Source organism: Eleutherodactylus coqui, chromosome 1 (genome assembly GCF_035609145.1).
Source record: "Eleutherodactylus coqui strain aEleCoq1 chromosome 1, aEleCoq1.hap1, whole genome shotgun sequence".
In the NCBI taxonomy this organism is placed as follows: Eukaryota; Metazoa; Chordata; class Amphibia; order Anura; family Eleutherodactylidae; genus Eleutherodactylus; species Eleutherodactylus coqui.
Genome location: NC_089837.1, coordinates 295822408 through 295836610, shown reverse-complemented (window position 1 = coordinate 295836610; position 14203 = coordinate 295822408). Strand labels below are relative to the sequence as shown.

At 43.1% G+C, this 14203-nt stretch overlaps 1 protein-coding gene across 1 annotated transcript in view; it reads right to left on the bottom strand.

Moving 5' to 3' along the window:
- Window positions 1–218: 218 nt before the first annotated feature.
- Window positions 219–14203, bottom strand: part of THEMIS2 (thymocyte selection associated family member 2) — a 55728-nt gene continuing 41743 nt past the window's right edge. Inside the window, exons 3-6 of the mRNA XM_066573536.1 lie at window positions 11340–11738; window positions 9399–10483; window positions 5245–5383; window positions 219–3022 (exon numbers count right to left, since the gene is read on the bottom strand). Coding sequence (XP_066429633.1) covers window positions 2958–3022; window positions 5245–5383; window positions 9399–10483; window positions 11340–11738 — 1688 coding nt within the window. The 3' untranslated portion in view covers window positions 219–2957. The remainder of the gene's footprint in view (window positions 3023–5244; window positions 5384–9398; window positions 10484–11339; window positions 11739–14203) is intronic.

Genomic DNA, 14203 nt, shown 5'->3' with positions numbered 1-14203 from the left:
ATCAAATGGAAAGCTGCAGCCTGTGCTGTTTGCTCTGTTTAGAAAAACGGAAACCAAACAGAAAGGAAGCCAACTGAAAACTTTCCATTTGCTTACCGTTTTTGAAATTGTAATTGAAATCTATAGGAAAAACAAGAGAACTATTTAATTCCGTATTAATTCTTTCTTACGACTCTAAAAAAGGAACAGAGAGATGGAAAGCCTGAATGGAGAGAAAACACTGTTGTGAATGAACCATAACGTTATAGCCTTATTGTTTTCATCAGCATAGTGATGCTGATACCAAATATACACAGTTGATATATATATTCTTTATTTATGAAATTAGGAGTGGTTACAGAGAAGAATAGTTTTGGTGGTTACAGGAAACAAAATTTCTAACATCGTTAATGTTGTAATTACACTTGCAATACAAGTAATCAAAAAAGAAAAGTGAGAAGAGTAAGGCCTCCTGCAGACGGTCAGGTCAGATCCTGCTGCGAGAATTCTCGCAGCGGGTTGCGAGTTGTGCCCCTGCAATGACCTGGCACTCACCTCCTCCCAGCGTCTCGCTCTGCACCGGCTGTCGCACAGCCATGCATGCTCAGACCAGTGCCGGCGCATTACCAGCGTGAGGCTAGCACAGAAATAGGACATGCCGCGATTTGTTTACCGTGTGAGTTTTCACGCCGTGAAATCGTGGATGTCTGCAAAAGATTGCATTATCTAATTATCTAGCAGGTGGAAATTCTGTGGGAAAACCCGTGTGCATTTGGCCTAAAGGAGGTCCAGATTGAGAGTTATGTGATAGATGTACTATGTTGAAGAACATAAGTGTGGGGTATGGCATAGTTTTTTTTTTTTATGGGCTACTGTTTTGCAAAAACACTATTTAACCATTTTAGGACATGAGCCTTTCTTTCATTTTCATTTTTTCACCCCACTTTTAAAAAAATGATCTCTTATTCACGTATCAAAGTAGCTGTCTACAGGTTTTGTTTTTTGCATGGTGAGTTGTATTTCTCATTGGTGCTATTTAATGGATCATATAATGTACTGAAAGCCAATCAGGGGGCAGGTCTGACTCACACCCCCTTCACACCCACTGCAGGCCGGCCGCGTGGAACTCCGGCTGCCGGGAGCAGGTGAGTATATATATATTTTTTATTTTAACACTTTTCTGGATGAATTGCAGGGAAGGGCTTATATATTTAAGCCCTTCCCGACAATTCATCCCACACTCGCCCGCAGCGCATTGCTTTCAATGGAGCCAGCTGTATTGCCGGCTCCATTGAATGCAATGCGCTGGACAGCTCCGGCCCGTTTCTAATGAAACGCGGCTAGGAGCAGATTTTCGGGCGATTTTCGGGCACCGGTCACGCGATTTGCGGATGCGCATCCGTCCTGCGATCTGCAAATCGCGCGAAAAAAAGCCCGTCTGACTAAGGCCTAAGAGTGAAATGGAAAGAAAAAGGAAATTTCGCCATCCTAAGCGGGCGAGTCTTGTTTCTTTCTATAGTGTCCACACTGCAGCAAAATTGACATAACTTTATTCTATGGGTCAGTACGATTACTTCGGAACCAAATTAGCTTTGTTGTTATACAGACTTTTCGTACCCCGGTGAATTAAATTTATATAGTTATTTTTTTTGCTGTACTACTTTTAAAAAATAAAATATCTTTGCAAAAAATTAAATAATTTTCTGTCATCATCTTTTGGCAGCCATAATTTTCATTTTTTCCATTGGCATAGCTGTGCTCAATTTTTGCAAGTTCTCCCGTAGTTTCTATTGATATCATTTTGGAGTACATGCGACTTTTTGATCACTTTTTACTACAATTTTTTCTTGGAGACGGGGTGACCAAAAAAAGCAGAATTCTGGAGTTGTCTATGTATTTTTTCTGACAACATTCACCATGTGAGGAAAATAATGCATTACTTTGATAAATTAAACTTTTATGGACGCAGCGATACCAAATATGTTTTGTTTTTTATTTAGATTTTTTTAATATAAATATAGAAAAAAGTTTAGTTTTTTTTACTTTCATTACCTTTTTTTTAAAATAATTAATAAAACTTTTTTAAAATGATATATACATTTTTTTAATTTTAATCCCTGTAGGAGATGAGAACTTGCAATGGTTTGATTGCTCTAGCAGTATGATGTAATGCCATAGTATTATATTAAATTGCCATCTAATAGGCAATCTCTGGCATGGCTTAATAGGCAATCTGCAATGGCAGCCATAGGGGCTTTCAGAAGGCCCCCGGCTGCTATGGCAACCACACGGCACCCCACGATCTCATCTGATTTGGTGCAGATTTCCACAGCGGCAAATTCTGCTAGGTCCTATGAAACAATTATATTCTGTGTGAAAGGTCCATAAGGTGCTACCACTAGGAGGCTCCCTATCTAATTTGATACAAATAACAGGAAGTTGAGGGGGTGCTGTCTCATGCTGCCTATAGAAATCCATGGAGAGGGAAGGGAGAGGAGGAAAAACTGCTTTAGAGGGAGATAAACACATATAGACACGGCTACAGTTAATAGTGAGTGAAGTATTGCGTTACAGCTGTTGGAGTCACATCTACACTGCTCAGTACCGCTGTATAATGTTCCTCCCTGATCCTGTTATTTCTGAGTTCGGTAGCAGTATTTGAAGTTTTTTGTTTGTGCAATTAATAAGAGTGTAACAGCTAGTCTATACTTACCAATTCAGGGGCAACTGAAAATTATAACTACAGCCGGTAGAGAAGAAAGATTGAGAAAAATGCACAATACAAGGTACATAATGGTCAGAAATAGTGTTGTTCCACACACGACAGCTTATTCTGAAAAACCACTTGAAAGGTCGGGTATGCTTTGAAATTAAATATACTCATGCTGTGTATGCGGGGGTGAGCCCTCAAAATAATTTCTTCTAGTGCACCCAAGAAATGCCAGTCTGATCTCAAGTACCGTTGTCACCAGCTCCCTTTAAGTACTGTTTAACTGTTGAATTTGCTCAAGTACTTCCTCATAGTCATGATCAGAGTCAGAACCTGTACAAAAAGTACATTTTTAATTAAATTCATGATCAAAGAAATGCACATAATAAAAGCATTAAGTCTCCGAATGAAATTACCAAAATAATTTTGGTATATTAAGCAGTAGAAAGACAGTATTCAAATGTAACCCCTTAAGGGCTCAGTCAGACGGGCATTTTAATGTGCAAATTTTTTGTGTGCAGAGCGCAAACGCACAAACATTCGCATGACCCAAGCAAGTGTCACGCAGAAAAAAAACACACTTGGCCGCGTTTTTGCGCACATAAAGCGCCCTGCCCGCTATCCACTGATGTGGCTGTGACTGTTGCAGCAGGGGATTCCTTGGATGTGAAACCCCTGGATGCTGTCACATCCAGGGGTTTCACCTTTGATCATTAGGGCCAGCGGCACCAGCGGAGGCTCCATTGACATACAGAGAACATTGCGATCCTTTGCTACAGCTGTGGCAGAGGATTTCTTAATCTCCACAGGGAGTTTCCTTGTTACTGAACACTGAGACAGCATTGTCACCGTGTCTGGTGACAATGGAACTCCCTGACGAGATGAAGTCGTCCTCTGGCACAGCTGAAGCAGAGGATCGCGATGTTCTCCCATTGAATTCAATGGAGCTGATGCTACAGCCAGCTCTATTGAAAGCAACGGGCTGCCGCCAAACTCTGCAGTGATTTTTAGGGAAGAGCTAATATTTAAAACCCTTCCGCGAAAATCACTGCAGGGCTTGCCGGCAGCCCATTTATTTCAATGAAGCTGGCTGTAGCGCCGGCTCCATTGAATTCAATGGGAGAACATTGCGCTCCTCTGCCACAGCTGTCACAACTGTGCCAGAGGATCACGATCTTCTATGTATGTTCTCCATGGGCTCTGTGCTGCTGCCGCCAGCTCCATTGAGCACAAGGTGTTTTACATCCAAAAAAGACAGATGCTGCAGTTACCTGCGGTTTAAAAACCACTGCCCTATATTTACTGCTGCGCATTTTTGTGCGCAAGTAAATATCGGGCATGTGACCACTACCATTTGGTTCTATATAGATGCAGATTGCCAACGCAGGTAACATAAGCACATAAAAAAGCCCGTCTGACTGAGCCCTAAGGGTTAAAGTACGATAAATAAGCTTTAATCCCTGGCCGATAGCAAATGTGCGGCACAGGATTAAAGCCTTTGCTCCTGCAATCAAGCAGGAGCTGATCGGGTCCTCAGCTATGTACTAAAAGATGAAAAGAGTACAGGGTCCTAGCAGACCCTGATCAGCTCTGCCAGTGACTGATGTCACTACAGGAGGATGCTTTCCTCTGTAACAGGGGCTGCTATGGATTTCCCAGCTACAGTGGAAAAGTACATTATAAAAAAATAGTTACAAAAATAAGTTTGAAAAATGACAGAGTAAAATAAAAATATATACATAAAAAAGAAAATGACCCACCGCCAACACCAACCTAAACTGTCGCCATATGTGGCCTATAATCCAAAACTATGCATATTATATATCGAAACGTCTGAAACAAAATGAGGAAACCATTCCCATACTTTATTTTAACGTAAATATACTAATTAAAAAAACAAAACAAAACTGTGAATTCTCTTTAGTTTTTCACCCTGCAATAAAACTAAAAAACGGGAAAAAAATATAAAAATAGCCTTATACGTCACCGGACAAAAAACAGCCTATGTTCTAATGCGAAAGCATATTGCTAGGGCATGTCATAACTTTATGATCAGTGGGATTCAGAAATTTAGGACCCCCATCTATCTCAAGAATGAAGAATTCTCTTGGAAACTTCTCCAGCACAGCATCAGTCCCAGCCACCTGCTTCGTAAGTTGACTACTAAACAGCACTATATTCTGTTGAATGCCTTCACTTTCTGTGGCATTATTTCTATTACTCTATTGTCAGAAATATATGTTTATATACTCTAGTAATGCCCCTGGGACCCAAGCATCCACAAAGCAAGATGGAGGACCAAGGTTCAAAATCTATCCTTGGGCTCATAACACTCCCCTGGATATGAGAAAAAGGGATAGAAATCTTAGCTAGTCCCATTTCCTTATATTGATGAAGTGTTCAAAATATAAGTTTATATTTACATATATATATATATATATATCAGAAAAAGTAGAATAAAGCTACTTTCTTAAATTACTAGAATTAAAGAGATGGCATAGTTATGTTTCTATTTACACAAAAACATACTTTGCAAATTTGGTGGCATAACTGACCTTCATAAGAAGCTGTTTTTTTTGGTGTTGTAATATACATGTTCTTTTGTACGCTGTCTATTTCATTGATTCTTTTACTTTCATCTGAAGACATCTTGCAATGAGCAGTTAGAATATCAGAATGGAAAGTTTCCGATTTCTGCAATAGGACAAAAAGAAAAGAGAACAGACTTTTAAGTGAAATATCTCTCAGGAAATCCTTTTTTTTAGGATGGAGTTACAGTGTAAAGTATCCCTCTTTGCATTTGACCACATAAAAAAATAATCTTTTTTGGCTGCGCTCCGTCGAAGGACCTCTAAACCATATAGAGGAATTAACTTCCAAAACAAATGGTATTCTTTACCCAAATTTTAATTCCATACATAATGTGACATAACAATAAAAAAACAGGGTTATAGTACCTCTACTAATGGATTATGCAACGCGTTTCTGCATCATCTGACGCCTTTATCAAGTCTTGATAAAGGCGTTAGATGATGCAGAAACGCGTTGCATAATCCATTAGTAGAGGACCCCAGTCATGTTCCTATTACATGTTGAACGTTTTTACAAACAGAGCACAATCCCAAAAAGTTACACTTTAAACCCTTAAGGACATGGCCTATTTTGGCAATAAAGATATGCCACGTTTTTTGCTACATGCCACAATTTTTCTATCTTGAACTCTCAGAAAAATCGCTCAGGTTACTGAACCCATTGTAAACAATGGGTTCTTTTTATGTTCGCATTCCATCCATATCGCAATCAGAGGGTACTCGCACATGAAAATCGTTCATGTAAATACAACCATTGGCCCCTTTCACACTAGTGTTTTACTTTCATTGAGCCTTTCCATTTCTGTTAAAGGAGATGTCTCGAGGAAGCAGTTAATTTTTTTTTTTGCCCAGTCCCCCCCATTAAACACACATTACTAAGCCCCCCTGTAAATGACATTTCTAGCTGGTTCGTACTTACCGTTCCAGCGTTTCAGCAAGTTATAAAAGTTTCCTCAAGATGGCCGCCGGCTCTTTCCCAGTCGCTCGCTGCAGCCCGACGTGCGCGCTCCCGAGACGCCGCCAGCTGTGTCTCCATGGCAACCGGACGCATCGCAGCCGCCGACCAGACGCCCCGCAGCCGCCGACCAGACAGCAGGTAACCGGCGCTAGCCCCCGGCTCCCCAGCGCTAGCTCCCCCGGCGCAGCGACAGCCCCCCCGGCCTAGCGACAGCCCCCCCGGCCTAGCGACAGCCCCCCCCGGCCTAGCGCTAGCTCCCCCGGCGCAGCGACAGCCCCCCCGGCCTAGCGCTAGCTCCCCCGGCGCAGCGACAGCCCCCCCGGCCTAGCGACAGCCCCCCCCATCGCAGCGACAGCCCCCCCGGCCTAGCGACAGCCCCCCCGGCCTAGCGCTAGCTCCCCCGGCGCAGCGACAGCCCCCCCGGCCTAGCGCTAGCTCCCCCGGCGCAGCGACAGCCCCCCCGGCCTAGCGACAGCCCCCCCCATCGCAGCGACAGCCCCCCCGGCCTAGCGCTAGCTCCCCCGGCGCAGCGGCAGCCCACCCCCCCGGCGCAGCCCGGCGCAGCGGCAGCCCCCCCCGACCCATCACTTACCTGGGAGGCTTCTCGGGGCTGCTGGGCTGGGCTGGTCTTCTCCGCTGGGCAGCTCCAGTTTCTGCACCTTCCTCTAACAGAGGATGGTGCAGAATGGCCGCTTCAGCGCGCTCCCGAGCAGTGACAGCTCGTCTGCGCATGCGCAGAAGAGCTGTAGCGGGGAGCACACTGAAGCGGCTCGTGCTGAATGGAGAAGACCGGACTGCGCAAGCGCGTCTAAAAAAGCAAGCTGCCAGCGAATTTAGACGGAACCATGGAGACGAGGACGCTAGCAACGGAGCAGGTAAGTGGAATAACTTCTGTATGGCTCATATTTAATGCACAATGTACATTACAAAGTGCATTAATATGGCCATACGGAAGTGTACAACCCCACTTGGTTTCGCGAGACCACCCCTTTAAGCCCCATTTAGACACAACGATTATCGCTCAAAAGCCATCTTTTGAGTGATCGTTGTGTGTAACGGAACTGACATTGTGCAGTTTTCATTATGCTGTCGCTCATCGTTGTCTTTCAGCGTGCTGAAAGACGACGATGAGCCTTATCAGGGATTCACAGTGGGATACAGCTGGTACTATTGTTTCAGCTGTATCCTGCTCCCTGATGACAGCTGAGTATAAGGACCAGAGCAGTACAGCTCTGTTCTCCATACCCGTCACGGAGTGCTTGGCTGTATAACAGCCGGGTTCTCCATGCAGAAAACATCTGGATGCAGAAGGCAAGCAGGGACACCCTGTTCCTCCCCGCTCTCCCCTGCCGCTCCCTGCCCCCCGCCGGCACCTGACTCTTTAGAGACGAGCGGGCAGGTACTCGCATAAGGCACTACTCGCTCGAGTAGTTTGCCTTAGCGAGTACGCTCGCTCATCTCTACACAGGACCTTACATAAAGACAAACCCCTCCATTTTTCCGTTTTTTGTGATCCCTTCTGAACAGACTGAAACCCTGTAGGTTCACAGCTGTCATCCGACCAGCTCTCAGTTTCCCTACTATGTCGCAGTTTTCTTCAGACATTATTATTTTGAGTTCTTCATCCATATTGATCAGTCTTCCAGCATTAGTCACCATAAGGTTTAGAGGTTATTCTTCATTTTAATTGTGACCCTATTTACTGTTCTGACAGTTCTAACTGTACTAATCCATTCCTCCACTCCACCCCCATTTTCATTATTTAGTCTTCGGTCACTGCCTACTCTAACTTCCCCTTTATAGTTGTCCTCTTTCCAAATCCCTAATTTAAACATTCCTCCAACATTGTAGCCATCTTCTCCCCCAGAACAGCCTCTCCCTCCCCATTGAAATGCAGCCCATCCCTACTGTTGAATCTGTAGCCAGCAGCAAAGTCAGCCCAGTTCTCCAGGAACCAAACCCCTCCTTCCTATGGCTCTTGTTTACCTTCCTAATCTCCCGCAGTTTTTCTGGTGTGGTATATAGTACAGGTAGTATTTCAGAGAATACTACTTTAGAGGTCCTTGCCCTTAGCTTACATCCTAGGTCCCTGAAATGATTTTTAGGAACCTGTTATCTACCTCTAACTTTGTCATAGGTGCCAATATGCATCATGACTATTGGGTCTTCACCAGGCCTTCCAATGATCTGTCAACCCAATCTGCTGTGGTGAACTTAAGCATCAAGAAGGCAACACACCGTACGGCGATCCCGATCTTTGTGACAGATTGCCTTATATGTTCTCCGAATAATAATGAAGACAGCCACTATTTAACTGGAAACCTTACTTTGGCTGATCATCTCTATCAATCAGCTGTCTTTGCCTGGTAAGTCATGTCTGGTTAGACGTTTTGCTGCAGGAAAAGTATAGTCAATTGAATGACTGTTCATGTATGGCATGGGACCAGCATGGTCCTCCAAAACTGGAACTGTCTTACACAGAGGCTGACCTTTCTAGTCACAAAAATGGGGAAAGGGGGGTTCCTGAGCAAGGAAATGTCATAAGACAACACTTTTAATGCTATCTAAGGCGGGCTGCACACGGCCGAATTTGAATTGTGGAATACGGGGCAGGCATCCACCCTCGGGTTCCATAGCAAATACCACCGATAACATGCTATGGAAAAGCGCTTTTTCCTGCGCACGAAGGAAATCAATTGTGATTTTCCGGTCACGAGGGGAAATAAAATGCAGCATGTTCTATTTTTGTGCGGGCTCCACATGGACGGCTTCCATTGAGGTCAATGGAAGCCATCCGACCCGCAGCCATTTGACAATTAATATTGCGGAAAAGTCGTGGGACCCGCATCATCATCTAGCGACGATGTGGGAAAAGCTATATTGCGCATGTCGGATGGCAAGCTGTTTAGATCACCCACAGTGCAGAAGAAGGAAAGAAACAACAGGGTCACGCGATCCAGCATCCAGAATCCTTAGTAATTAGCAGTATCAGTGATCATGTTACTGCTGCTAACAAGATTAGTGCATATGTAATACAATACAACTCAACTCAATACAATGCTAATAACCTCAGTATAATGAGGATATTGCAGAATAAAATTAATATATGCATGCCACAAGATTAGAGTTTAGTTTTAGGAAAGACAGAACATTATGATACCTTTAGCTTTGGAGGCAATGTCTTTTTTGGCCTTACAGGCTTGTTACATGGGATTTTATTCATTGCTTTCACTTCTCTTTTTGGTGGTCTGGGAGGAGGAGGCTGTTGGTTTGGCAGGTCTTTCCTCAGGTTGTAATAGAAGCACTCCATAAGTTCTTCTACTTTTGTGGAATTGGTGAGCCCAGTAGTTGATGAGACTGTATCTTCCAATAAAACCACAGAAATGTTAAAGTATTTAATTGGCAACTCAAAGCACTCTGAAGCTCGGTCATACAAAGATACAAATAATGCAGAGGCTTCCACAATCTCTTCTAATCTAACAGAAGGAAAATATGCTAAAGGATCATTAGATAAAGATGTGTCTTTTGTTACAACCTTAACGTCGCAAGGTAATTTAAGTCTCTGTATTATATTGGAGATGTTGTATTTTTTAGTATCTTCAACTTCTTCAACAAATCTACCTTCCATATATATAGGAAGCATGACTTCCTCTGGTTTATCATTATCATCATCATCATCATCATCAACTTCAGCTGCTGTGCCTTTATTACAAATTAGGACATCAGTTTCTTGTGGTCCCATTGAGCTTGTAAGGACAGTTTTGGCATGGTTCAAAACTTGTAAATGATCTCCAATACAAAGGGAAGGGAAGTTTTCGTCACTGCTGTCACAATCCTGAGTTACCACAACTTTAAGTTTAATTCCTTCTAAGGCTTTGGTCCAGAGCTCAAAAATGGAAGTGAATTCTCTTGGTTTTTGCCGAAATTTCCCTTGGTATGATTCATAGATATAAAAAAATTTTGAGGTCTTGCCTTTAATGCCTGTAGCAAGAATTTTCTTTGACACAATTTTTCTGTAAATTATAATTTTCTGTCCTTTTTGTAGAACTGAGTAAGTGTCATTTTTTACCATATGCTGAAACTCCGCTGTTTCCAGAATTTCTGCTACAACAGGAAATGTCTGTTGATGATCAAAAATATCTTTTAAAGACATCGGCTGGATAAATGTAATGTTTCCACAGTGGTCACTGATGTCAACAATATCAACTTCCAGACTTGATGGCATCATCACAAATCCTTTTCTCACTGAGGTGGAGAAATACAAGTGTTAATTGAATAGAATCAAACCTGCCTCTCAGGTACTTAGCGGAGTTGTCCAAGATTAGACAAAAAGGGTCTATTTTCTTTCTAGAAATAGTGCCACTCTTACCAATGCCTGGTATTGCAGTTTAGGCACGTTCATTGGAATAGGGATGAGCTGTACGATTGTAATACCATTCACTGCCCATGAACAAGAGTGACACGGTTTCTATAAAAATAAAAAAGACTCTTTCTAATCCTGGATAATTCCTACAATGGTTTTCATGAATACATAGCAATAGACGTTGTTTTTTTTTTTATTAAAAAGAAGTATGCTAAATGATGCAATCTACATTTTATTCTCTTTGTTAGATGTACAAGATGTTTCTATATAGCAAGAATCAATCACAAAAACGAAAATGGAAAAAAAAGGGGTTAGAGGGAAATGTCAGGTCTTAAATGGTGCCAAGGCTATGAGGCAGAGATGAATTTGCAGCAGCTCATTAAAGTTCATGTATTTACTGCTCAACTACCCTGTCCACCGTTGCCCTGCTGGTGATTGAGGGGTCTCCCAATCTGCACAGTAATACAGAGAGACCTGTCATATTAACACTATGTTATGAGCATTAATCTCTGTCTTGCTGCAAACATTGAAGTGTGAGTTTTCAAAAACGCCTGCAGCAATCATTATAAGTAACAGGCACTTGAAACCAGTGTGTCTGTCACTGTATATAGTGTCTGCAACCCAGACCCCATTAGGGACCCGATCGATTTCTTCATGTTACTTTAAAGGAAATAAAAAAAATGCAAGATACAGTTATAATAGTAATAACTCACATAAGGCAACCAAGACGTTACTTACTCTGCATAATTGTTTTGATTTCATACTCGGGGCAAAGCTGATATACTCCAGTGCCAATATTTTCGCATCTGAAGTTACGTTTTCTTAAACCGGGGTCTTCTAAGATCTGCTCCACTGTATAAAATTCTTTATTTTCACACTCATAAAATTGTCCCTTTGTTGATAAGGGAATTTTGACGTAATATGAATTGGGACCATCATAGATGTAGCATTCAACACAACCAGTGTTAGCGTCAGTTGACAATAATTGGATAGGACACATCTTCTGGATAACATGCTCTCCCACAATAAAATCTGACTGAGAGGTAAACCAGTATGCATGGCTGTAACAGGATAGCTTCTCATATAACTCAGCCAGAGTGCCATGGACACAGTTATCCACAATGACCTGAAACACACCTGAAATACATGGATTTACTTTGATTATGTAAATAAAATATACTTTACAAAAATTAAAGAATTACAGTTGACAACATTTTTATTTGTAACTGATTGTTTGATGTTCTACACGATAACTGCTATATAATATGTTCTATACTACCTCTAATTTACCAGCATTATATGTGTTGTGTGTCTGTCTCCATAGATAGAATTCAAGTTCTTAAAACAGGTCCTTTACTTGCATGATGCCCAAGGTGTAGTGTGCTGCAGAAAATCTTTTCATACCCTAAAAATCAACAATTACAATGTTCCAAATAAATTATGTAATATTAATCTGAAATCTAAACTTGTCCGACCCCCAAGCCTAGAATTTAAAACCTCATGCCATACTATAGATTTAACAGTACTGTTGTATCTTGTCGACACCTGAAGCTAGGGGTGTGCCAGCTGTCACCAGGAGTGAGCACCCCTGTCAGGCCCAGCTTCGGATTAGGAGACAAGATACAGCAGTAACGCCGAGGGGAGTGCACACAGAGACGCTCACTGTATCCCCCCTCCTAATCTCACCTCCCCACTGCAGGAGTGTGGAGGCAATAACTGCAAGCGCCAGGGACAGTGACAGCAGCGGTGAGGTGAGATTACCGGTGCAGACTGCTTGTCCATAGCGGGGAGCAGAGAAAGGCAAATGCGCTGTTGTCAGAAACCAGCCGCTTGCCTTTCTCTGCTCCCCGCTCCCGACAAGCAGTCTGCACCGGTAATCTCACCTCACTGCTGCTGTCACTGTCCCTGGCGCTTGCAGTTATTGCCTCCACACTCCTGCTCTCTCCGTTGTGAGTGTTTGGACAGTGGCGGAGCTGAGAGGGGAGAAAGCACAGCACCAGGGACACTGACAGCTGACAGCAGGGGAGGCTTTTAATTGCCACACATAGTGCTGATGGCAGCCTGCCGGGGAGAGTCACTACGGACAGCGGAGGAGCGGAGAGCCCATAACTGCAGGTGGTAGTGACATTCACAGCAGCGGGCAGGTGAGATTACCGGGGAAGACTGGTTGTCCCGAGCGGAGAGCACATCAATCCACGTGGCATCTTTACATATTGCTGGCACGCCGACACTCTCAGCGCGGGACATTGCAGGGAGCCCGGCAGAGAACAGTCACAGCGGGGGACTGGAGCGCCTAGCAGAGGCTAGAGGAGATTACACTGGGCACATGTCAAAAGAACAGAACTTTGCCTTACATGAAGGGTTAGGGTTCAGGTTAGTTTCAGTGTTAGGCTTAAATTACTAGCTGTAAATACTTCCATGTGAGAGCGGGGCCGCATTAAAATACAGCAAATTTACAGCAAATAATGTAAACCTAACACTGAAACTAGCCCTAACCCTCCATCCAAGGCAATACTCACTCCACACGCTGCTAGGACCTTGCTGGAGCCAGCCAATCCGCAGCTTGTGGGCGTACACTGGGCGTATACACATCACTAGGTCTCCACCCACACTTGTGGTGGAGACAAGATACACCAGTACCAGATATAACAACAAGCACATTCCTACCCATCACTACATTAAAATCATCCATTACTTACTTATAGACTAATATGCACACATTCATAGGCATACATAGTTGATTGAGTATACTGTAGACTGTGAGAAGGGGAGAAGAAATGTGTAGCATGTACACCACACCATGAAAAATCTCCTAGTCTTCTTTCACACCCCATATATAAAAGTTGACAAGTGAGTATCAGATGCAAATTTAGTACATAGATATACTGCTAGAACTGTGTGCATAACATAAAGACCGTACAAGAGCTAAACTCATTAGCAACCTTTCCAGTTTTTTTCAAATCCCATTAAAATCAATAGGAAAAAAATGGATCTGTTTTATTTCCATTATTTTCTTCCAAAAATGGAGCAAAGAGATGGAAACCATTCATACCTGCGCCCTAACGCAGGTGTGAAGTAACGGCCATTTTTCTGTGATTGTTTTTAATTCTTGATTTCCCCTTCTGTGATGCATTTATATTAGTGTAGGGACCCACTACAACGCAAGGAACCGTGAAGTGGTTAGTGGGCTCATGTATCTTGGCCAACATCCAACCAATGCCTTGCATTTATTATCTATCATTCACATACAGTGTGGCATTGAGACTCCAGGGGGAGCCCAGGGTGGCAGTACCTATGTGGTTCACTGATGGATATGCAGGGCAACCCGCCGAATTATCATGGCGTCATTAATAGGTTGCTGGTCTGCATGGTGAACTACATATATCAGAATGGTCTGGCACCCTGTATCCACTATGTGTGGGAGTTTACACCAAGCATTCACCCCCCCTCATTATCAAAAGGCAGTGTGAGTGGGTGTTTTATCGGTGTCTTGCACAGGTGTTATTGGCTCCTCCATTTGGTAGTCAGCAACCTGCATGGTAAGAGGAGGATGCATCTATATGCTTTCAATTTGCTTCAGTTTTTTCCTGGAACAAGAAAGA